The 25,500-nt window shown below is 38.6% G+C and overlaps 2 protein-coding genes across 5 annotated transcripts; both read right to left on the bottom strand.

Annotated features, from left to right (window-relative positions):
* Positions 1-1,457: 1,457 nt before the first annotated feature.
* Positions 1,458-15,546, bottom strand: fhad1 (forkhead-associated (FHA) phosphopeptide binding domain 1). 4 transcript variants are annotated; one of them, XM_082189073.1, is made up of 29 exons: positions 15,462-15,546; positions 15,194-15,295; positions 14,802-15,008; positions 14,399-14,558; positions 14,196-14,290; positions 13,834-14,064; positions 13,006-13,129; positions 10,642-10,772; positions 10,481-10,549; positions 9,931-10,038; positions 9,791-9,856; positions 9,262-9,414; positions 8,955-9,150; positions 8,725-8,795; positions 8,537-8,635; positions 8,195-8,284; positions 7,386-7,737; positions 6,987-7,086; positions 5,937-6,043; positions 5,695-5,854; positions 5,437-5,530; positions 4,709-4,859; positions 4,506-4,588; positions 4,076-4,171; positions 3,714-3,940; positions 3,016-3,184; positions 2,540-2,620; positions 1,971-2,036; positions 1,458-1,877 (listed from the first exon to the last, which is right to left on the bottom strand). In XM_082189073.1, exons 2-29 carry the CDS (start codon positions 15,287-15,289, stop codon positions 1,857-1,859), a joined length of 3,603 nt encoding a protein of 1,200 aa, XP_082045199.1. In that variant the 5' UTR covers positions 15,290-15,295; positions 15,462-15,546; the 3' UTR covers positions 1,458-1,856. The 4 variants fall into 4 exon arrangements, with proteins under 4 accessions (XP_082045199.1, XP_082045197.1, XP_082045196.1 ...); XM_082189071.1 differs by having other exon boundaries at positions 1,458-2,036; positions 14,196-14,269; positions 14,393-14,558; XM_082189070.1 differs by having other exon boundaries at positions 1,458-2,036.
* A 5,456-nt stretch (positions 15,547-21,002) lies between these two features.
* ela2 (elastase 2) lies at positions 21,003-23,720 on the bottom strand. The gene is made up of 8 exons (XM_082187936.1): positions 23,602-23,720; positions 23,343-23,431; positions 23,079-23,176; positions 22,813-22,935; positions 21,783-21,919; positions 21,553-21,698; positions 21,299-21,451; positions 21,003-21,171 (listed from the first exon to the last, which is right to left on the bottom strand). The coding sequence occupies exons 1-8, from the start codon at positions 23,672-23,674 to the stop codon at positions 21,154-21,156; spliced, it is 837 nt and encodes a 278-aa protein (XP_082044062.1). The 5' UTR covers positions 23,675-23,720; the 3' UTR covers positions 21,003-21,153.
* Positions 23,721-25,500: the final 1,780 nt, after the last annotated feature.

Raw genomic sequence — 25,500 nt, 5'->3', positions numbered from 1 at the left:
TTATATTTGTGGGCTTTTTTTGTTGGCAGTATAAGCATGAAGTATGGACTCTAATACCATCTGATAATGCAATACCAACATTTTGCCACAGGGAAGCAGTCTCTAATTGAAGGAGACAGTTTGGGGAGCTCAGCATTGCTTGAACTATTTGAATTACCCTGAACAAAAGATTGGACCCTCTTTCAATATTTGAAATGATTTTTCTCTCTTGATCCTCTAATGGGCTGGATTGAAGCCAGCAGTCTGACTGGAGCAGATGCCAGCTGGAATTCATCCACCCACTTCATATAGTGATCAGCACTAATGAGGAAGATGAGGATCATTTCAAATATCACGTGGGGGCGGGGCCACTGGTATTTTTCTAATAATCTGATTCTACATTCAAAGAAAAAAGTCAACAAATATAGATAATGCAAATTGGGTACTTCAGATGGTTTAATGTGATCCTATCTGCTTGTATAATGAAATTTAATGATCACTTCCAGGAGCCTTCCTTCTTTATTGAAAACTGTCCATTATGTTCTTCTATTCTCCTCTACCCACAACAAGCAAACAGAGTTGTGTGACAGTAATTCAGACAAAACAATGAGAGGAGACTTACCCTTGATGCCTGTCTACACAGCACTGAGTGTATTTAATTAACGTAATACATCACCATATTTTCTGAATCTCTACCCTGTTGTCAGATGTCTCTGTAAATGAGGAACAGATGTGAGGAACAAAAAGTACTATGGTAATTCTTCCTCAGAGAAGAGACTGTGAGTGGAGAACAGTTGGGAAATGATCCCACAGAAAGTTAAATCCAAAGGCATGTTTGTTGTTAAACACCAGATTATTGCTCTCTTTCATTTGAGGGCTTTTAATGCATTAGTCTTTTAATACCTTAGATATTATATGTCTTTAAAACTAGATATGCAGAGATTTACTCATTGGAAATGCCAAATTTCCAGTGACATTAATATAATGGCAACCACCTCAGTTTTAAGTGGTGCAAATGTGATGTAAGTATAAATATATTTGATTAAAACATTTTTTAATGAAAATGTCACATGTTTGTTACACTGGAATTTTGAAGTGGGTGCAGTGCAGACCAGCTTTGCACTGTTTGGTCTTTATGCAGTGATATATACAGGAAGAAATACTGTCTGGAATGGAAACAGTTTGACAAATATATATCTATATAATCGTCTTGTAATGGTTTGTACGGTTTAACTGCTTATCCGTATAGACTTACTGTATGTGTTTGTATTTATAAAACAGTTCAATAAACAATAAGTTAATATCAATTGACTAAACATTTTAGACCTAGTCTGTTTTTGCTCCAACTAAAATGGTTCCAACTCCCAAACAAAGTAACAGAATTTAGTCTTCTGATTGAACTGGTCCATACTCAGACATTGTGTCTGTACCAAATTGAGTGAAGGGTTACAAAAGTCACGTGAGATATGTGTTGCACATCAAGGACTTTATTCGGTAAATGTGTTTTTGAACGAATCACTTGAGTAAATGATTCAGGGACATTGCAGCTCTGGCTGCATCCTGGCTGCCTCATTTCTGCAAAGTAACCATTACATTCCAAAGTAAGAAAGACATTACAGTAATTTACACCACTTTTCTGAAATGGAACATCCTAATGTCCTCCACCTCTCGAGGATGCAGCCTTCCAAAGGAGACTGTTTATTCATGAAATAAGTATTTGTGAATGAATTGGTTGAATGAAACGCACATATTATAATAAAATGACACAATTAAGAAATATTATAACATCATTTAATATTAAAAAAATGTTAATCACTGTACCCAAGTGTGAATAATACACAATACATCATTTTAGATGGTCTTAAGTTGTGTCCATGTCAGTGGGCCTCAGTGAGCAGGGGGATGTGAGAGCTCTCTGGAGTTTGCAGAGGACTGGCCAAATCAGACACCACTGAACAGATCTGCTGTTTCTGCCCCATTTCTTTATTCAGATTATTCACCTCACTCTCTCTCTTTTTCAGCTTCATCTGTGAGATCCGTTTCTTCACTGCCGGGGCCTGTGAACACACACAGTAAAATCTAGGGCTTTCAAATAATGATTACATTTGAATAAAATAATTACACAATATGCCTGATATATATCAGGGGAAAGGAGAGTGTGTACACAGGTACACAGGCCCCTATTAATATAGTATGTAAATATTTGCTAAGAAACACCCCCAAATGAAGATAAAAGGCTTTACAATATTGTGGGAGTCGAAAGTATTAAATAGATATTCTAGTATTTTGTCTGCATTTTTTTAATAGGTCTAACATCAAACAAACAGGAACAGATTCATGCTCCATTTATAGCACTGAGATTATGAGCTCATTAAAGAACAAATTTGTTGGTGCTGCTAAAAATCTATTAATTGCACAGTGTGGAGTTTCTTTGTAAAACCCAAGGCAGCCTGTGGCAAACAGCATGGATTTAGACCGTACATATGTTCTGAAGATCAAACACACACACACTCAACTTATCAAGTCACTGATTCTAATCCACTGTGGCCATTGAGTGTACCTTTTCATAGCTTTCATTTGGTATACAGTTGTGATGGCCCACTCTTCTACTGCTTCTGCCCGTTCTCTCTGCACTAAGGCCCTGTAGAGAAAGCATTTATTATAGACGGCACTTGGGTAAGCTATGAAGCCACTTAAAGGTGGCTCTCTATAGAGAGACAGAGAGATGGTGTGTCTGAGATGTTGAAAATGTCTATTTTAAGGTATGACTTATCCATCATGCCTTAAAATAGGCATCCGTGAGTAAATAAATCAATTAACTTGTAAGTAAAAGCATCAGGGTACCATAGACTTTCTAACCGGCAATGCATTTGTTGGATTGTTTGTTTTTACAAACTTAGGTAAGAATCAGAACTGTTTTCTGAGGTAATCAACAGCAAGCTACATGTAAGTTTGGTGCAGAGCAACTTTTTGACTTGTTTTATTTTTTCTCTCCATTACAGAGTTAGTATCAGTCAGACTTTCTCACTATGATACCCTATTATTTCTGTTGGTTACACTGCGTTCCTGCTGGTTTCTCTGCAGCTGGTTGATGCTTTCCTGTAGAGCCTGGCGAAGCTGGTCTGTTTCTCGTCTCTGAGCCTCCAGTTCTCCCTTCACACTCTCAAGCTCGGCCTGTGTCTCGTAACCCAGCACCTGTCTCTCTCTGAGAGAAATACACAGCACAGACAGACACAGAGCAAAAAAAAATTTATTTACAGTTTTTTAATATATTATATATTTTCATATATTTTCAAATGTAGTTTTAAGTTTCAGCAGCCATTACTCCAGTCAAATCATTCTAGTATGCTGATTTGGTACTCAAAAAGAAATTTACTATTATCAATAATAAATAATACGTTTTAATAAGTTGCTTAATAATTTTGTGGAAACCATGAAACGTTTCCATATGTTTTTAATGAATAGAAAGCTCAAAAGAACAACATATATTTGAAATAGAAAGCTTTTGATCAATGTAATGCATCCTCGCTGAATAAAAGTATCAACTGCATAAACGTTGATGTAAAATGTTATTTATTTGAAGGAAAAAAATATGACCCCAACATTTTTAACGGTAGTGCATGTACATTTATTACACACATTATTTTATATTTTTGAAATTAAACTTTTTCTAAATGTATTTAAAATACAAAATACAGTTATTTGTGATGAGTGTGTTTTTCTGTTGTTTGCACCTGAGTGTGTGTATTTCTCTCTGGTTCTCCTGCAGCAGTAGTTGTTGCTGTTGGCTCTGGCTTTTCTGTATTTCTAAGCGGGTTCTCACAAACTCCAGGTCTGTTTGTCTTATAGAGACTATGTGCTGTCTCTCATTAGGAGGTATGTGCTTTAAACTAGCACAACCGGACATCTCACCATCACTTAGCTCCAGAGCCTCACGCAGCACTTGCACTAGCTCCAGGTACTACACGAAAGATGAAAAATGATGATTCAAATAATGATTTACCAACACAAACTCAAAACAGAGCACAATCTCAGGGCCACAGATGTTCTTTTCACACAATTTAGTTTGAGTTTGTATGTTCTATGTGTCACTCACTGTTCTCTCACTGAGCTCCAGAGCATCAGACATGTCCATTCTGGCTGTACGCTCCCGAGCCGCCTCGGTCAAAGCTTCAGGGAACGCAAAAGCACTCTGCATGTGTAAAATAAGCACACTTAAACACTCAAAACACACAAAAATGAACACAGATGTCAGAAAGTGTCCCTCTTCTGCTTTAATGACAGCAGCACTTGAACTACATGAACAGTTTGTTTAAAACCTGATGATCACATTCTCCAGCATGATTTGAGAATGATCCAAAGAACATCTAACGTTTCGTTCAAAATGATTTACAGTTTTAGTGTCACAAATTTGCTTATCTGACTAGTGACCTAGAAATGGTGCATTATCTTAAATATTTCTTGAATATATTATCTTACAGTATGTATTTCAGTACTGAAATATATGGAATAAGTGAAGCTACTACCACAGAACTGATGGATCCCCTCTGAGCTGCAGATCTCTTCATCCAATTCTGCTTCTCTGGCTCCCGCTGCTGGCTCAGACGCTCTGTAAACCGCACAGAAGAAAACTGATCATGTTAGGTTAATGTATGCCAGAAATTAGACCAGATCAGGATCACCACATCCAAAAGTTTGATCATTAGTTAAAAGGGATTGCAAGACTCACTGCTAGGCCACTTCTGTTCTAGAGCTCTGATTCGCTCCCTCATGTCACGCAAACCTTCCTGCTGTTGAAGTATCGCTTTCTCACCGCGATGACCTTTGTGTTTTGACCCTTGATTGATGACATCATTAGGATCTGTCATGAGTGCCACATCCTGAGAAAACAACATCCATATAACAGTTAGAAGTGTCCATGTGTGATCTATGTGAGTCCGTGTGTTTGTGACCCCTTATTCTCCTTCTTTTTTTTTTTTTTTTGGTGAATGTACCATTACAAATTTTGGGGTCGGTAAGAGTTTTAAATGTTTTTAAAATATGTCTCTTGTGCTCACCAAGGCTGCAATTATTTGATTCAAAATGTAGTTAAAAGGGGAGTATTGTGACATATTACTACAATTTAAAATAACAGTTCTCTATTTTAATATATTTTAAAATAGAATTTATTCCTGTAAAGGCAATTCTCTTACTGACCCCAAACTTTTGAATGGTTATGCAAATATACAGATGTGCTTTTTAGGCTAATATCAGGCACATTATGAGCCTCAATGTGACTAATTCAGCCACTATGTTTCCAAATACTATTATTATTCAATCATTTTTCTATTCAGAAAAAATTCAAACAGAGCATATTTTTATTTTTTATCTTAATTTGTCTTGAATTTTCATAAAATATGTCTAAATATAGGTCATTTCAGTTTTGTAAATGTTTGTCCAGTTTGTTGGTGATCTCACTTTAGTGTTTCTTAAGGTCTGAAGTGGAACAAGGCTTGTGTTCTCCATCTCTCTGTATGCTGCTGCTTTAATTTTCAGGTCCTCCTCAGTTTGTCTAACAAAAATGGAACAATATCTACTCAGAAACACATTCACATGTATTAATTTAGCAAACAAGTCATCTTCAAAAAAAACACTACATTGTTTGATAAATCGTTTTATAATGAAAATATAAGTTAGAGGCCATTGTATGTGTCACTTTTTTTGGTCGTACAGTACCTCAGTTTTTCTTCCAGCTTCTTTGTTTCTTCATCTTTCTGTTCCACTAGTTGTGACATCATGGTAAGCTTCTGTGTGAGCATGCTCAGTTGAATCTTCTGGTCTATAACTAAAGCTTTATGACTCTCCAACTCCAACTTCTGCTGTTCACTTAGTTGTCCTGCACAGACAGACACTCGGTCAGAAACATAAAGACAAACACAGAATGCAGTTGTACTCGATTGTGTTGCTTTGTGTCTGACCTGTCATGTCAGAGAGCCGAGCATGAGCCTGGGCCAGGTCACGGCTTAAGGCATCGATGATCTCACTCTGACTGATCACTTCCTGTTGGGATGAGACCAGAGATGCCCTGCAGGACAAATTAGATATTGCATTAATGATACAAGAATATATTCTAAAAACAGTAGATTGAGTATGATGATGAGTATAGCATTCAGTATTGACTGTTTAAAGTCGGCATTAAACTGACAAAAGTGCGACAGTCTTTTCTTCCCTACTGTGATGTATATCCAAGTGAAATGGCCTCTCAAACAAGAAAAAATTTAGGATTCTTTCCATTGGGATTTGATTGGATCGTTGTGGTTTGCTATATTGCTGAGATGTCATGAGAGGGACAGGTTGTCCCGCCCTCACACTGATAATCACATCATCAGAGAAGAGAAGAGAAGAGAAGAGATGTCGTTGCAGGAGGGAGGGGAAGTTATTTTGATTAAAGACTACAGGGGCACATGAATTTAAAAAATAATAATACTGATTTGCACGGATAAATCATTCATAATGACTTCTGCAACATTCCACAAAAAATAAGAATTCCATTAACAGAATAAACACTTCTGATCTTTTATAAATAAATAACAATAAATTATGTAGACATGGTCTTTGGTTATCATTATAATTTTAAATAATTTAGAAGATTTTAGAATATTGACTGAGACAAAAAAGAGACATATTTTCAGCTACAGTTTAACAGTGCCTGATCTATGAAATGATTTAGAGAGACATGGACTGTGTAATTAGTTATTGAGCAAGAGTTTCATAAATAATGCATGAATAAGGCATGCATTATGCATTAACAAGAGCACACTATGTATATTACTCTGCTCACGGTGAATGTGACGACAGAGAAAGGAAATCTGTTTACAAAGTAACTTGCAATATATAAATCGCTAAGCAACAAGCTTACAGTATATACGCAGAGCTGTTGCATCTGGTTTTGGGGCAATCCTAATGGCTAAATACTTAGAATAATAATATACAACATAGTTTGTGGATGATGGGTAATGCAGTGATACCGGAGGGATTTTATGGATTGATCCAGTTCCGAATGTTCCTGTTTTTCTGATGTGCAAGACGTGCTGTTGCTTTCAAAGCCCTCCAGTCTATCGAGCGCCTCTGTGAGACAAGTACAACAAGGTCATGAACACATATGTAGGATACATAAAATCTGTTACACAAATTAGTTTTAATTAGCTAATGCTTTTGAGAAGCTGCCCTCTATGTGTAACACATAAAACTGCAGCATTTCAAAACAATGTAAAACAAACATGTTTCTGTGAGCAAACAGTAGAGTCCAAATGCCACAAATATGCTTATTTTAAATAGTGATCATAATGTTTATTTGTTTTTAATTTATGTTAATTTAAGTGAGTTTCAATGAAATTATGAATATTCATGAATGAGGCTGTGCTCACCTTTGAGTTGGTCCTTTAGTGAGTCCCTCTCCTCCTCAATCTCTCTCCATCTTTCCTCACTCTGTTGGGCTTTGTTTATTCGTGTTTCCATAGCAACAATGGTGTATGCATGCTGTCGCACCTGCTCCCTGTACTCCTCTACCTCGACCCTGTGTTTCTCTCTCTCCTCTTCAGCTCCTCTCTGCAGGGCCTTCGCCTCTCTTTCCTCACGCTGTTTCATCTTCTTGTTCCTCTCCTCTTTGAGATGGAATTCACGCAGAGTTTCTTTCAACTCTGCTTCTCGTATCTTGGCTTCTTCAAATTTGGTTTGCCAATCAGTCTTGCGTGTCTCTATTTCCCTGTGCAAGGCACTCTTGGAAGACAATAAAGTTATAGTCATGGAGTTTTTTTTATCACTGTGGTTCTATGTGATATAAAAGCCCATTTCCATCACATAAGAAAACGTACGCTTTGGTAAATCATAATTATAAATGATGACATTAAAAAGTCAAAATCATGACTGAAAAAAAAAACATAATTATGAATTAAAAAAGTTAAAAAAAATGTTATTTGTTATTTTATAATTATGATACAGCAATATTTATATAATTATGATTATTTTATTTTTTTGGTGGAAAAAGGCTTCAATATGTGTCAAAGGGAGAAGCAAATAACCAGTACGGCTATATGCTGGGAACTAACACATGTGGATAAATACTTGGGAAACTAGACTCTAAGAAACCAGAATATAGCGATGCAGCACATGTTGAGAGTTGAGGTCAGTTTTATTTCATTTTAGGGAATTAATTAATTTCTTAATTTTAACTCACCTCAGTTTGTCTCACTAACTGTAGTTCATCCTTAACCTCTTCCAGCTGTCGCATTAATGTGTTTTTCATCTCTCTGTGTCCCTCGGCTGCCTGCGTCATTAAAAGGTCAAAGGTCAAGAGAAACTTCAGTGAAACAAAATTTGATAGTAAATCAATTCATTAAATTAATCTAGTTTATTAGCTTGGAGTCAATTCTCTGAAACACTTTCAATAATATATGAATTTCCATTGGAACTAAGATGAGTTTAAAAAGCTAAATGACAATCTACAGTAATTGAGAACATCCCTCACTAGGTCTGTCTCAGAGACTAAATTTGGTGTTTTTGAGAGAGGCAGCAACACCTGAAGTTTCTCCAGCTCAAACTGCTTTTGCATGAACTCCAGCCTGCTGTGAAGATCTCTGCCATGCACCTCTGTCTCCTTAAGCTTTTGCATCTCTGACTTCAGTACAGGAAAGAAAGACAGTCATGTTTCTTATGAAACATGAAATTGCTCGTTTTCTGATTCTTTAACTGATTTTGCTGCAATACCTTTAGTTTCCTGAGCTCTGATTGGATGTCCTTGTGGTCCTGGCATAAAATCTTTAAGGCACCTGATACTCCTAGACAAAACAAATGATAACAATAATTCAGACTACGGTTCTGTAAAAAATGCACTGAAATTCAATAACAATTCAATATTTTGTAATACTATAGTGATTTCAACATCACTTAGCTTGTGACAGTCCTGCTTGAACCTTCCTAAACTTTCTGTTTCTTACCTCCAGTCATCAAAGAGACATCAACCCCTGCTGTCTTTAATATCTGAGCAGCATTTTGCAGAACTGTGAGCAGGAGGTTCAGTAAAAACAGTGAATGCTCCTGAACCCAGCTGAGTGCAGGACTCAAATTCATGTCCTGCAGTCCAGATATTTCCATCTTCACTGTGTCCGCAATGCACGCATCTTGTACTCGACTCTGTATAACAAAAGCAAAGAGATATTATATAGCTGTGCAACATGTTGTGTATTGCTGTAACACAAACATACAACATTACTTGGCATAATCAATGTTTCCACCTACTAATACCTGACATTCTTGCAGTCTGGCTCTAAATATCTGGGTCTCATCCAACATTTTACTCTGCGTGTGAGCTTCCTCTTTGAATTTCATTTCAAAGTCATGCACTTTGGTTTTGTACATCTCCATCTGTTCCATTAGCTCTGATAAACAGTCCAACACCTCCAAAATCGGAAACAAAAATAAACAATTTCACAACAACAACAAAAATTCTGGCAGTTTTCTCACCCTCTGTCCAAATCTGCGTGACTTTCTTTCTTCCGTGGAACACAAAAGACATTTTGACACTAATATCAATGTACTAGTAGTATACTTGTAAGTGTACTGTTTCAATACTGCTTGGGACTAAATTGACTCACTTTACAGTGTATAAAAGTATACTTTTAAGTAAGTGTAACAGTAGTACGGGTTGAACGACTTTTTTTTAAAGTCGACATTTATGTGACGAAAGTCGAGTCGCTGATTACGTCATTAATGAACAAATAAGCCTGAACTTCGAGCTGAGACTGAAATTTGCCAGCTTGAAATATTTTCTTACCTTTTGATCTGATTCTTTGTCAGAAACTCGCACAGTCTTGACGATCTGGTTACGAAAACTGTCAAACTTTGAAGAAATTTCAGATAAGTTATAGTAATAGACACTTTACAGACTTCTGTTCCTGTCTTGAGTTCACTTACCCTTGACTGTGTGTGTTTGAGTTCAGCTAGAACTCTCTGTTCTCTCTGCTGTGTCTGCTCATGAAGCTGCTTCAGTCTGTCTATCTCTGCCAGCAGAAAAGCCTGTTCCTACAGCGCACATCACACATGAACATGACATCAGATTTCATAAGCTGCCATTACCTGGCCCAGTGGCCTAATAGATAAGACATCAGTCTCTGGAGCAGTGTTGCCAAATATTTTCAATGGAAAGTAGCTAAAGTCTGCTAAAAAATTGTTAAATGTCACTAGGTAATGCACCAATTGTCGTCAGTTTACATCTGTTTTCTCTCCTAATCTGTGCTCAAATACTGTAATTTTTATATAATATATAGCTGAATGTCCAATAAAGCTGTTCTCATTTGCATATTTTCTGTCAGACAACAGAATGATTATGCAATGATTAACCAGCAATCCAAAAAGTTGCTAGATTTGTTGCTAGCTAAAAAAAAGTTGCTACAGGGGTCTGAAAAGTCACTAATCTCATTGTGTGGAGATCAGGATCTGGGTGAGAGTGAAACCGAAAACTCACTTTTTTGAGGGATTCCGCCTCACTCTTCCTGGCAAGTAACTCATTCTGATGCTTCTGGGAGTCTTTCAACTATTAAAACCACACCAAACAAGATAAACCGTTATTTTTATTGATAAAACATAAAACCAGCATCATTAAAACATAAGTGCTGATGCAGGAACCTTGTCTGTCATGCTTTTGAGCTTGGCTTCTTTGTGTCTCACATCTTGTCTGAGTTTGTCCACCTCAGCTGCTAGTTTAAGAGCCTGTTTCTCTCGAGCAGACACATCTCTCTGCAAACTGCTAATCAATGCTGAATCAAAAAATTTAAATAAAACAGAGTAATAACTGATCTAACAGGATGGTCCCTGTATGCAACAATTATGTTACTGAGAATTTCACTACAACAATATAAGTGTATCTTAATATTACACAAATGTCCAAAGGTTTGGGGTCAGTAAGATTTGTTATGTACTTGAAAGAAGTCTTTATGCTCACCAAGGCTGCATTTATTCAATAAAAAATATACACAGTAAAACTATAGTAAAATTATCAAATACTATTTTTATTTGAATTGATTCCTGTGATGGCAAAGCTGAATTTTCAGCAGCCATTACTCCAGTCTTCAATGTCACATGATCTTTCAGAAATGTTTCAATTATGATGATCTGGTGCTCACATTTTTGTATTATTATTCATGTTGAAAACAGTTCTGCTGCTTAAACTGTGTAACACTTTTTCAGGATTATTTGATGAATAGAAAGCTCAAAAGAACAGCATAGAACAGTAGTGTGTGTATATCAAAGGCAGTATAAAAATAATACTATTGAATATACAGTGGGGAGAACAAGTATTTGATACACTGCCGATTTTACAGGTTTTACAAAAGCATGTAGAAGTCTGTAATTTTTATCATAGGTACTTTTCAACTGTGAGTGACGGAATCTAAAACAAAAATCCAGAAAGTCACATCGTATGATTTTTAAGTAATTTATTTGCATTTTATTGCATGACATAAGTATTTGATACATCAGAAAAGCAGAACTTAATATTTGGTACAAAAACCTTTGTTTGCAATTACAGAGATCATTCCTGTAGTTCTTGACCAGGTTTGCACACACTGCAGCAGGGATTTTGGCCCACTCCTCCATACAGACCTTCTCCAGATCCATCAGGTTTCAGGGGCTGTCGCTGGGCAATACAGACTTTCAGCTCCCTCCAAAGATTTTCTATTGGGTTCAGGTCTGGAGACTGGCTAGGCCACTCCAGGACCTTGAGATGCTTCTTACGGAGCCACTCCTTAGTTGCCCTGGCTGTGTGTTTCGGGTCGTTGTCATGCTGGAAGACCCAGCCACGACCCATCTTCAATGCTCTTACTGAGGGAAGGAGGTTGTTGGCCAAGATCTCGCGATACATGGCCCCATCCATCCTCCCCTCAAAACGGTGCAGTCGTCCTGTCCCCTTTTCAGAAAAGCATCCTCAAAGAATGATGTTTCCACCTCCATGCTTCACGGTTGGGATGGTGTTCTTGGGGATGTACTCATCCTTCTTCTTCCTCCAAACACGGCGAGTGGAGTTTAGACCAAAAAGCTCTATTTTTGTCTCATCAGACCATATGACCTTCTCCCATTCCTCCTCTGGATCATCCAGATGGTCATTGGCAAACTTCAGACGGGCCTGGACATGCACTGGCTTGAGCAGGGGGACCTTGCGTGCGCTGCAGGATTTTAATCCATGACGGCGTAGTGTTACTAATGGTTTTCTTTGAGACTGTGGTCCCAGCTCTCTTCAGGTCATTGACCAGGTCCTGCCATGTAGTTCTGGGCTGATCCCTATCCTTCCTCATGATCATTGATGCCCCACGAGGTGAGATCTTGCATGGTGCCCCAGACCGAGGGAGATTGACCGTCATCTTGAACTTCTTCCATTTTCTAATTGCGCCAACAGTTGTTGCCTTCTCACCAAGCTGCTTGCCTATTGTCCTGTAGCCCATCCCAGCCTTGTGCAGGTCTACAATTTTATCCCTGATGTCCTTACACAGCTCTCTGGTCTTGGCCATTGTGGAGAGGTTGGAGTCTGTTTGATTGAGTGTATGGACAGGTCCTTTATACAGGTAACAAGTTCAAACAGGTTCAGTTAATACAGGTAATGAGTGGAGAACAGGAGGGCTTCTTAAAGAAAAACTAAAAGGTCTGTGAGAGCCGGAATTCTTACTGGTTGGTAGGTGATCAAATACTTATGTCATGCAATAAAATGCTAATTAATTATTTAAAAATCATACAATGTGATTTTCTGGATTTTTTTCTTCTTTTTTCATGCTTTGTAAGTAGGAAAACCTGCAAAATCAACAGTGTATCAAATACTTGTTCTCCCCACTGTACTTACAATTGTACTTTTATACAAATGGATATATAATAATAATAATATAATCATATTATAATATATCATATCATATATCATTAAAAAAACAATATATCATAAAACTTGTCACATTACAGTAATATGAATGACCCACATATATCACCCCTATAATATCATCATCATACCTGTAGATGAATTATTTTCATTCCTCAGTTTATTCATCTGTTCTGATAGATTTCGTATCTTCTGATCTCTCTCTGTAACAGCCTGTCCGAGCATCTCTCCAGAACGTCCCTGAAGTTCCAGCATCTACATCCATTAAAGAGATAAAGCTTACAAAATAGCACATGAAAGATTTCCAAGGGATTTTCGAGAGAGAATAAATAGCTTTATCAAATAAATGTGTCTCTCTTAAATTGAATAAATTGAAACAAAAAAGAAATAATGAAACTTGAAACATTACAGTCAATAATGGGTATTTTTGCTACAGTGTGGATGCTTTCTCATGGACCAGTGGCCTTCTGGATAAGACATCAGCATATGGCACTGGAGATTGTGAGTTCAAGTCCCACCAGGGTCACTGCCGTTTTTCATTTAAGAGGTTTCCTGTTTCTTTTTTGAGATGGAGACAACGCATGAAGTTTTCTGTGACCACATTCTAGTCCTGTAGCATAATTGGGGCTCTTAATCCCAGACTTACCCAATGTAAATTTTTACTGTACTGCCATGTGAATTAAGTTGTAACTCAAATGGCACGAAAAAGGGCACTTTATTTTTGTTGTATCATGAAATCCAACCTGCAGCCTTTGTATTTGTATATGACTATGAATCTGCTGCTAGCAATTAGTTGCAGAAGACTGATATATTCTAAGTTAGTACTATTCTTGAACTCCTTTAAAATAGGTGAGACTTGAAGTCACAATCCCCTGTTCCTGAGGCTGATGCTTTATCCATTACATAAACCAGTCATAAAACAGTAAATAATGTAAAGTGAAATGTAACAAAGCAGACACCTGCTCCTTTAGCAGTTGAATCTGATCTTTCTTCTCTTTGATGTCACTCTCCAGGCAGCGAAGTCTGTGTGTGACATCTGGATCACCCTGCTTCTTCTGAGACAGCTGGAGCTTCAGAGCTGACACTTCCTCCTTCAGGGCCATGATCACATCATCCTTCCCTTGGGACTCATCCTCAAAGCACACAGACACACGAACGTGTCCCTCTCCAGGCCAATGCAACCTCTCCTCCTAAGAAAGATCAAAGTTATCAGTGTGTTGTTTAAGCATTTTAGCCCTGTGATATGGCATAACAATTCCAGTGAGCTGGTCCAGTGAGCAAACGGACACTAAGGTTTTTTTTAACAGGATGTTACACTCACCTCCTCCATTGGCAAGGAGTTAATGCTTTGAGAATTGTGAGGTTGTGTCTTACTTCTTAGATAACATCCTTTTCCTGTATTACCACTCCAGCTTCCTGCATAAATAAATAAATAAATAAATAAATAAAATGTATTCAGTTTGAAATAAACGATGTAACACTTAATTTTTTTACTTGTGTGCTGAAAAAGACTTTAACTGTTACCTGGTCTGCTGGACTGGGTTTTGCGATCAGGTGTATTTGGACCCCGTTTAGACCCAGCGCTCACGGGGCGAGGTCTGGTGGGAGGGTGGGGTGAAACAGAAGGGGTCCGAGCTCGTACCCAGGCCTGGGGAATGGGAGACTGGGCAGCCAGAATAGGAAACTGTTTGGAAGTAAGGCAAAAAAAGTATTTTATATAAATATTAGATTGTTATTTATTCATCATTATTAAATATAAACTTGAATCAGTACATTACAGGTTTATGGTAATGAATTTTCTGTGTCTTTGAACTTTAACTTAAGTCAATATAAAATGCTACTGAAACAAAACGTATATAAAAAGACACATAAACAAAAAGACACAATGTAATTTCTCTTATCCGTTCAAACACATCAAAAATGTTACTGATTTCTCGCTGTCAGTGGAGAGCTCATAGGTTGATCCTCCATAGCCAAAGTGAAGCTGGTCTCCCGGAGAGAGGTGCACAGTGGCATTGTGTATCCGGCAGTCATTGACGTAGGTCCCGTGGGCAGAGTTCAAGTCACGAATAACATAGCAGCTGTCCGCTTCACACCAGTCAATAGTGGCATGACACTCATCCACCCCACTATTCTGAGTAGAAGAGATGAGACACACTTAAAAAAACATTCTAGTGACGTGTCTCGTAGGAGTCAGAATGTCATATCCACTATCAGATCATCTCATCATCAGGATATATAATTAAATGTTGAATCAATAACCCTGTGAACTGACATAAGTGGACACACATGGGAAAGAAATAAAGTTTAATAAAGTACCTGCAGACAGAGGTCAGAGTCTTTGTGTCTTCCTATAGTAGTTCTTTTAGGCTGGAGTTTAAATACCCAGTTTAGAGTTTTGAGGTAACCCCTCATTTCAACCTGAAGTGCAGAGAAAACGATTAAATTGGCATTCAACCGTTACTGAATTTCTATGTAACGTTATCTGTGTCTTTTTTTAAAACCTAGGTTACTTGACCGCAGTACATAATAGGCACCAGCATTTTTTTAAACTGTAGATTGCAATGATTGTGTCTTGACAACTCACCAGTACGAGTTTTCATCTGCATTCGTCCAAACTGTGTACGACCCTGCTGCTCATGGGCATGTTTCTTGCTGTCTCTAAATAGGTTGTGTACGAGTGTCATGGTAACGTCAAAAGAGTCCCGCCTTCAACACAGCGTGCAAGTCCGTTCTGTCTGGGTGAGCAGAAGTCAATCTTCCACCGTGGAAACTTTCGAGACCCGCTGGTGCTGGAAGGTTGTCAAAATAAATAGAATGTTGTATTTAAGTCCTTCATTTAAAATATATAGGCCTATTTTATGCACTTATTATTTTATTTCTAAATTTCGTTTTATTCTAACATTACTCTTTATTGGTTATCACATCAGGTTGGTTCGACTAGTTAAAGAACATTTTGTCAGTAGCTTGGCTAATTTTCTGTCGCGCAAAAGCGAATGTATTTTGGCGGTGCGAGGTAGCCTAGTGGCTCCTAAACAGTGGTCCTAGCCTTCATTGCAAGGCAAGTTTATTTATATACCAAATATCATAAACAATAATGGACTAGTTGCACGTGGCCGTCATTTTGGATTTCGGATCAGCAAGTGTGTGCGTAGACACTTCCGGTTTCGTATTACGCCCGGTGCAGGGAGCCGGAGAAAGACGAACATTATCTTTTATCGTTGTTTATAGAATCAATTATCACTTAAAATACTACTAAGATCCATATTACTATAACACGAGCCAATGGCAATTAAATGCACGGATGCATAGTCAGATTAATGAATGAAATACAACTGTTCACGAACAGAAGATTGTATACGCATACGCAATGACGAGTATGCCTACTGTAAATATAGAGTTACAACTACGATTAGAGTTGTTTGCATAAAATGCACAGTGAACATTCACATGTTTGCCCTGAGATAGGCTACAATTTATTTCCATAAATACAATTTTCTTAATTCTACACATATATTTTTACTGACATCAATTGCTCAAACGATATTATCATCAAATATTTTACATTTACATTTTTAACTGTAGGTACCACAAACAATTTAATATAGGTAAGTTTGTGTATATTTTACACGTAGTACAATACTGTACATGTGCTGCTTAAACACCAGACAGATAATGATTTATGGAACAGATCTTACTCATCTCATTCGCACAAAATAAATGCAGTAATAGAAAGCATTGAAACGCACAGGTGAAATATACTGAAAATTATATGCATTTAAAAATTTGGTCTGCCCGTACCGCATGAAAGCTGACTTAACTGTTGTAACGTGACGAAATGGTACATAACGGCACACAACGATGAAGTACTGAGGCTGTCAGCCTCTGAAAGGCAAGTCACCTCTCTTGAATCCTAAAAACACTCTCATTGTGAAAAAAATATCTCTGTGGTAATGGAACTCGGTCTCTGTTGTCTCCCGCTCTCGCTGTCAGATCACCGGAAGTACTGGCCCACACACTCAAGTTCGAACGTCAACGGTCGCCGTGCACGGAGCGAAAGAAAATACAAGGTATTAAAAAAGTAAGAACCAGAAATAAAATAATTTAAATTAGAATTGATTAGCAGGAGATAAAAAAAAAAATAGAATAAGGGGTGCACATAAGGTTAATTAGTCAGAAGAATGTGAGGCTAAATAGATGTGTTTTCAGTCTGAAATGTGAGGCAAAAATGGATCACAATAATTAGGAACCACACAAGTTTCCTCAAATCCCTTTACTCGATTGGGATGTTCTCTTTTATTCTGGACGGCAAGGGCAGTGACTGTAACATCGAGCGTATTTTGCGGTATTAATAACGTATTTATACCGATTTCATCAGGCTCCGAAAATTCTTCATAAAGATTACAAAGAATGGCCTTCTCGGCTGCCATAGTTGCAACTCTGCGTGCGTCATCAGAACCATAGACAGTATAAGAAGTGGACAGAGTCATCTCATTGGAACTCAATTGAGACAAGTGAAGCCCGTTTTCAGCGATTTCTTAGGACTTCCGTTCCTGACGCGCAGACTCAAACCGAGCTTGACGACGTAGATGTGACGTGAGCAACCCGTCTGTCCTCTAGTAGCTGTGCCGAGAGAAATCTGAATCATTCCCTTCCGAATCTTGCAGAGACGGAGAGTGTGAGTAGGAGCTGTCCATGAGCTAGGAGCAGGAGAAACTTTTGCTAGGTATTCTGATTAATTATTTTGTAATTTTGCCTCCACGTCCCCCCGATTGCCCGCGAGCTTCTCCTCCTGTCCATACGGTAATCTCTCTACTGTGCGACAGAGAGTCGTGTGGTTATGACGCAATCGTTAGCCTACTTTTACAAAAACTGCTTCTACGGGGCCATAACGTAAGATACAAGGTAATGGAGCCTTTTATACATTGTCGTGTTTCTTTAGAAATAAATAATGGACAAATGGAGTCTTCAAACGCCTCAGATGTAAAGTTATTCACTGTCAAAGTGACGCCAAAATGAATGGGAGTCAATGGGATGCTAACAGCAGGTGAAGTTCTGCTACAAGATGGTGGCACGCGGCCGGCTTCAACTTCCGGTCGACTTCCTTCCCGCTTGATCAGAACAGGGTGTTCAACAACGCACCACCATTTTCGTTTAAAATACGTTGTGAAACTTTTTGTCGGGGCGTTCAGCCCAGGTCAGATTATTTGCGTTCTCGTTTTTGTCTTCAAAACGAAAATTTTTGTTTTCTTCACACTTTGTTCTAATGCATCAAATGAAAACACAATACAACCAAAACGAAAAATAAAACATTTTTGTAAACATTAGCTACCATTTGTACAGTTAAGTTCTCAAACGTTTTAGAGTAATCGTAGACTCTAAGCCTTTTAACATCTGTGTACACACTACAGTCACACCTTTTCCAGTAAGGGGCAATATTTGCCCCCTTAAATAGATTTTTCTAGTGCATTTTTTACCTTTACAAATTCCTTTATAAAATAAATATTGCTTTAAAAAAATTAATTAAAAAAATTAAATAGAGAAATATGCAATGATGCATATTCATTCACAAACACTGCTGTGTGCTGTTCTGCTGTGGCTTTTCCGGCAAGGACTTCAAAGTCTCCGGCATGGACACCACCGTCTCCGGCAAGGACACCAACCTCTCCGGTAAGGACACCACCGTCTCCGGCACGGACACCAACCTCTATGGGACGGACACCAACGACTCTGGCACAGACACCAACGTCTCCGACACGGACACCAGTGACACGGACACCAGTGACTCCGGCACGGACACCACCGTCTCCGGTACGGACACCGGCACGGAAACTAATGTCTCCGGCACGGGAACCAACGTCTCCGGCACGGACACCACCGTCTTCGGCACGGACACCAATGACTCCGGCACGGACAACACCATCTCCGGCACGGACACCAATGTCTCCGGCACGGACACCATCGTCTCCGGCACGGGAACCAACGTCTCCGGCACGGACACCACCGTCTCCGGCACAGACACCTATGACTCTGGCACGGACACCAACGTCTCCGGCACGGACACCACCGTCTCCGGCACTCCGGCACAGACACCACCATCTCCGGTACGGACACTTGCACGGACACTAACGTCTCCTGCACGGGAACCAACGTCTCTGGCACGGACACCACCGTCTTCGGCACGGACACCAATGTCTCCAGCACGGGCACCACCATCTCCGGCACGGACACCATCTTGGCACGGACACCAACGTCTCCAGAACGGACACTACCATCTCCAGCACGGACACCAACGTCTCCGGAAAGGACACCACCATCTCCGGCACGGACACCAACATCTCTTGAAAGGACACCACCGTCTCCGGCACAGACACCACCATCTCCAGCATGGACACCAACGTCTCCGGAAAGGACACCACCATCTCCGGCACGGACACCAACATCTCTTGAAAGGACACCACCGTCTCCGGCACAGACACCACCATCTCCAGCACGGACACCAACGTCTCCGGAAAGGACACCACCGTCTCCGGCACGGACACCAGTGTCTCTGGAAAGGACACCACCGTCTCCGGCACAGACACGGACACCAGTGTCTCCGGAAAGGACACCACCATCTCCGGCACGGACACCGGCACGGACACCAACGTCTCCGGAAAGGACACCACCGTCTCCAGCACGGACACGGACACCAACGTCTCCGGAAAGGACACCACCATCTCTGGCACGGACTCGTGAGAGAGCTTCGAAGACGGCCATTGTCACGGTCTTGCGACCAAAGATAGCCTGCAATAATTTTATGACAGTGTCAGAAATGCATGATCAGGCTTGTTTGAGATGCACCTCAATTGAAATGTATGTAGGCGGCTGCAGTGAGGGGAGGAGTGAAAAAAGTGCAGGCAAGACGGACAGTTCTCTCTTCTCGTAGTGGATCTGACACCTGCGAGATCAAAGGCGGATATCGCGGGATTCACGCTCATGCGCCGTGTTAATGATAAACTGTACGTAATTTAAGTTCTGTTGCTTTTATATGAAAATAAATATAATGATTAAGACACCCAAAGTACTATATTTATTTCCATTCGAAAGACGTGTTTATCAATAATTTTTACTTTAATTACAGTTTATATATATGTTTATATATATATATATATATATATATATATATATATATATTTTTTTTTTTTTTTATATATATATAAATATGAAAACCGAATAAAAAAATCAAAAAATCAAATAACCCATACAGAGGTCAGACTCTTAGAGAGTTTGGGAATATTCACACATAATTTACTCACATAAAAACATTATATCACAGTTTTAAAATCAAACATTTTTAAAGAGAACAAACATCACGGTTGTTTAAACCAATGAGCATTACGCTGTGTCGTCAGCAAGTTGTTTCCCGTCGTGCTTTCGATCAGTGCAGTCGGTGGAGAGCAACTGCGCTCGCCTGCAGAATCCGACACGTCCGCCTTGCGGTCGCGAGAGTTTTTTGACATACCTCAGCATGACATCAGAACCAGGCGGACCACACTCGGACACATTTCTAACCGGCATGCAACTCACGGTGATCACCGGTGATCGGTTCTAAGCAGATTTTGCTCATCTCAAACAAGCCTATCATCTCACAGTGTGTTTGCTGCTACGATATGTCCACTTACTAACTATCCAATAAAAATGCAACATGAAATTGAATATTGATGAACTCGACATGGCGCTAAAACTTAAAACTACCTCAAGCTCCAAAATTTGCATGCCAAGTTGGCCTCTTTTCCCTAGCCATGACCGCATCCATGTTCTCCTCTTTCGCTTCCTCCTCGTTTTTTTCAGTGCGATTCATATTGCTCTATTTTGTTTGTTTGATCATCATAAAGTCTACATACATGTCATACCCAAGTTTATTACATCCATGTCGTACAGTGTGATTTGTAATGATCTTACAGGATTGCCGAAATTGCACAGTCTGTATAGCAGGCAAAGTGCTAGAGCAATGTTTACTTCGGCATTTGTAACAAACATTATACACCATCAACCCACAGCACTTTAGCCAATGCATTATCTAAATTAGATATTTAATTGGAAACATATATTGATTAGGCCAATAAAAACATATCCACAACAAGAAGAGGAATAAATATTGCTTTTTAATATTTTGTATTATTTTTTTACTTCTTTAAAGGCAATTAGACAAGAATTTTGAATGAACTTTTTGTTGTTGTTTTTGATGATGATGATGATGATGATGATGATTCTGAAGTAACCACACCTTCCACACTTTAATAAGAGGTCATCACCTGAAAAATAAGAGGCCATATAAGTATCTAATATGTCTTAAATTTATATCAACAGGATATGTAAAAAAAGAAAAAAAAAAGATGGTGTGTGCTCAGAAAAAGACCAACAGTTTTGTAGTGTACTCACGTTACTGATCCAGGAACTGTAGCCAGACACACGGGTGAAGACGGAGGGCTTCTTGCGGTAGTTGCAGCCCAAGCTGGAGCCAAAACTCACAATGCCGTGAACATCCCAGGTGCCGTCACTTCTCTGGCAGTTCAGAGGGCCACCAGAATCACCCTGCACGAGTGAGTAACAAAAGTTTTATCATTGGTTATAATGAAATATCAAAATATAAACACAATGACAACATAAATAAATAAAGTGTGCATCAAACCCACATTGCAGCTGGACACAACTCCATCTCCACCAGCGCACACCATGAGGTTGGTCACGAGGTTGCCCCACCAGTCAGACTTAGTGCAGGTAGCGTAGTCCACAACTGGGAGCATAGCCTGCTGCATGACATCAGCAATGGGACCATTGGCTGAAAAAAAAAAGAGAAAGCAAAACGTGTTTTTTTTTTGGCTTGAAAAATCAGAAAATAGCATTGCAGTGGAGAGGAACATACTCCAGAGGCGTCCCCAGCCAGTGACGTAACAGGAGAAGTTGTGAGGCAGGATGCTGCCAGAAGTAGGCAGGCAAGCAGGGGAGATCTTGTCGCTGAAAGTCACTGGAGTCGACAGCTTGATCAGGGCAATGTCATTGCTGAGAAACACACAAATGCATCAAAAACACTCTTAGTTTAGACATATCGTCCTGGTCAAAAGTTGAGAATAATTACGATTGAAAGAAGTCTCTTATGCTCACCAAGGCTGCATTTTTTTGATAAAAAATTCAGTAAAAACAGTGATATTGTGAAATATTACTACAATTTAAGATGTATTTTATTATTTTAAAATGTAATTAATTACTGTGATGGCAAAGCTGAATATTCAGCATCATTACTCCAGTCTTCAGTGTCACATGATCCTTCAGAAATCATTCCAATATGTTGATTTGGTGCTCAAGAAACATTTATTATTATTATCAATGTTGAACAGTTTTTGCTGCTTAATATTTTTGTGGAATCTGTGATACAATACCATTGAAAGTTTTGGGTAAGAAAGAAATTAATACTTTTATTCAGCAAGGACACAAATGTATCAAAAGTGACATTAAAAAACATTTATAATGTTGCAAAAGATTTTAAATAAATGCTGTTCTTTTGAAGAATCCTGAAAAATGTATCATGATGTATTCATGAAAAATGTATTCCACAAAAAAAAAAAAAATAAGCAGCAAAAACAACATTTATAATAAGAATGATTATTAATAAACGAGTACCAAATCAGCATTTTAAAATTATTTCTGAAGGATCATGTGACACTGAAGACTGGAGTAATGATGCTGAAACTTCAGCTTTGACATCACAAGAATAAGTTAAATTTTAAATTATATTCAAATAGGAAAGCGTTATTTTAAATTGTAATAATATTTCACAATATTACAGTTTATACTGTGTTGTTGATTAAAAAAAAATAGCATAAGAGACTTCTTTCAAAAACATAAAAAAAAAACATTTGACCTGTAGTGTACATTAAAATTAGATAAGGACCAACCGGATATTGTAGGAGTCCCAGTTCTCGTGCACGATAATCCTGGCAGGAGAGATGGCGAGAGAGCCGGACTCACTGCTGAGTGCCAGGTTGTGCTTGCCCAGGTAGACTCTGTAAGTTCGGCTGCTGCTTGGCAAAAGTTTAAGACATAGTTTTAGTCCTTCTCACAATGCAAATTAAGGAAACATTCATTGCATTCCTTAAATGCCAGCTAGAGCAGTGCAGCATTATGTTTCATGTTGCCTGTTGTGTCATAAAGAGCAGTGTACCCAATGCAGTGAGCAGCGGTCAAGACCCAGTCCTTGGCGATCAGGGTGCCACCACAGGTGTGATAAAAGCTGGAGCCACTCTGGTACTGGAGAGACACCTGAAATGTTGAGGAGGAACATGTTGAGGAGTGTTGAACCGGAGCTCTTTTCAGAGCATTTAGTCATACAGTCAAAATTATAAAAAAAATAGCATTGCTGTTATAATTACTATTTGATGGTTAAACATTTTAGGATGAGATTACTGAACTGTAGCATTCACAATACCTGCCATGGCCAGCTGTTTGGTTTAACATCAGTTCCACCCACCACTCTCGAGGCGAGAGGTTTATAGGTGGGCTGCCCACATCCGTAGGCTGTATCAAGACAACACACAATGATAAATTACATGTCTGCTCAGGTTCATTAGCTACAATGCATATGAATGTGAATTGTGAAAGATATCCCTGCTTTTTCCGATGCTTAGGAAACCAAGAGAATTTCTGAACTCTTTTTAGAGTTTAGAGTAGACAAATGATCATCTTACCGCCAGCAATGAACAGAGCCAAGATCAGATATATCATGATGCCTGATTTCAGTGGCTGCAAGCGAACACCCATGACTTATATACAGTAACCAGGGTTGCCAGATAGCCCAATTCCACAGTTTTCCCATGGAATTGGGCTACTTTTAATCTGTTGCCACAGGTTGATTTTTTTTCTCCCGGTGGGTCAAAGGTTTATTTGACTGAAATGCTTCTATTGAGATATTTGACCCATTTTACATTCTAACAATGATACAACTAGATTATGAATTTTGTGTAGAAGCGCAATGGTAGGGAGCTCCTTTATGAAAACAGACTGTTTATGATTACTATACTACTATATAATGATTTTCAAGTTGAATTGTGTATAAGAATACATTTTAGGGATGGTAGTGGCATAGTTTTAATATTTGGGATAGGATCATTGGGCTTGTTTTGGGCTACTTTTGATTGGCTATTAGACTAGTTTTATCACGCAGACCTGGCAACCCTGACAGCAACTAACCTGGACAGCAAAATAGGCTAGTTACAATTCCTGCAGCAATGCACCGATAGCATTTCCAGTATCATTTAACCTTGTAGATAAATTTCCCAAAATATCAGTTATCTTACAGGTTTTATGAATGCGGCCTGTGAAATGCACAGATGTGACACAAACAGAAATCCCTTGCCAAAGCCAGATGGCTTTTTGTGCTTCACAAAAAGGTTTTGGGATTGAACTATTAATATACATGTAAAGGGTAAAGGGTATACATAAAAAAATGTAAAGGGTCATGTCTTTAGACTAAATGTGAGAACAAACCGTCAACATTTTAATCAACTGCAAAATTATTTTTAACTGATTAGATCATACCTTGTGAAATATTAAGTTCAAGGTGTACCAGTTCAAGGTGCAACTACTTCTGAATAGTTTTTCTCTAAAGCAATCATTCATGCCAAAAGAGTAAGTTTGTGCTCTTGGCTTTTCTAGTTGTTGGAGGTAAGAAATCTTAAAGACTGATAATATAGTTTTTTATTTATGGTAACCACAAGGAGAGTAGTATAATTATTAATTATCATGCAAATGCTTTGGGGTCAATGACAAATTAGAGTGTTCATAATTAAGAAGATGAAGAATCTTTTCAAAGGTATTTAAAAAAAACGTTAAAGTTAAAGTTTTTAAAACGTTTCAGTTTAATGACTCGTGGAGTAACCATCAGGTAAAAGGTCGTAACATATTCCTGCATCTTAAATACATGTTTTAACCTGGGAAATTAAGTGAAGGGGGCGCAGAATTACAATAGGTAATTAAGAAATTAATGACATGCAGGGGGGAAAAAAATTACAAATTTATAATACAATTATAATACAAATTTGTAATTTGTCAGCACGTTTTACTAATTCATTTTAGGTAAATCATGTGCACAATATGATCATTTGTTCCCTCGTTTTACTAAAATCATGATTACGTTGTAATTTGTTCTCTTGTTTTTAGTTAAATCAAAACGAGATAATGAATTATTTCAACGTAGCCACGACTACGAATTAATTAGTTATGGGAACAAATTCTTAATTTATAGCCACAATTTAACTAAAATGAGTGAACTACTGTAATTAGTAAATTTCTAATCAGCCAATCCCATGTCAGCAACTCAATACTTTCAGGCATGTAGACATGGTCAGGACAATCTGCTGAAGTTCAAACGGAGCATCAGAATGGGGAAGAAAAGTGATTCAAGTGACTTTGAACATGGCATGGTTTCGGGTGCCAGACAGGCTGGGCTGAGTATTTCAGAAACTGCTGATCTACCGGGAATTTCATGCACAACCATCTCTAGAGAATGGTCCCAAAAAGAGAAAATCTCCAGTGAGTGGCAGTTCTGTGGATGAAAATGCCTTGTTGATGCCAGAGGTCAGAGGAGA

This window comes from Leuciscus leuciscus (genome assembly GCF_965113295.1).
Source record: "Leuciscus leuciscus genome assembly, chromosome: 13".
Lineage (NCBI taxonomy): Eukaryota > Metazoa > Chordata > Actinopteri > Cypriniformes > Leuciscidae > Leuciscus > Leuciscus leuciscus.
The sequence above is the reverse complement of the archived record's forward strand: the minus strand, read 5'-3'. Positions and strand labels throughout refer to the sequence as shown.

Excerpts from the sequence above, each read along its gene's own strand:
- fhad1 (XM_082189070.1), bottom strand. The coding sequence starts at position 15,289 with ATGAGGGGTTACCTCAAAACTCTAAACTGGGTATTTAAACTCCAGCCT. Across the intron at positions 13,130-13,833 it reads TTCAACTGCTAAAGGAGCAG|ATGCTGGAACTTCAGGGACG; the intron begins GTGTCTGCTTTG and ends TAATGGATGTAG. Across the intron at positions 8,285-8,536 it reads TTGAGCTGGAGAAACTTCAG|GCAGCCGAGGGACACAGAGA; the intron begins GTGTTGCTGCCT and ends TTAATGACGCAG.
- ela2 (XM_082187936.1), bottom strand. The coding sequence starts at position 23,674 with ATGGGTGTTCGCTTGCAGCCACTGAAATCAGGCATCATGATATATCTG. Across the intron at positions 21,699-21,782 it reads TGGCTGGGGACGCCTCTGGA|CCAATGGTCCCATTGCTGAT; the intron begins GTATGTTCCTCT and ends TTTTTTTTTCAG. Across the intron at positions 21,452-21,552 it reads GAGTTGTGTCCAGCTGCAAT|GGTGATTCTGGTGGCCCTCT; the intron begins GTGGGTTTGATG and ends TCACTCGTGCAG.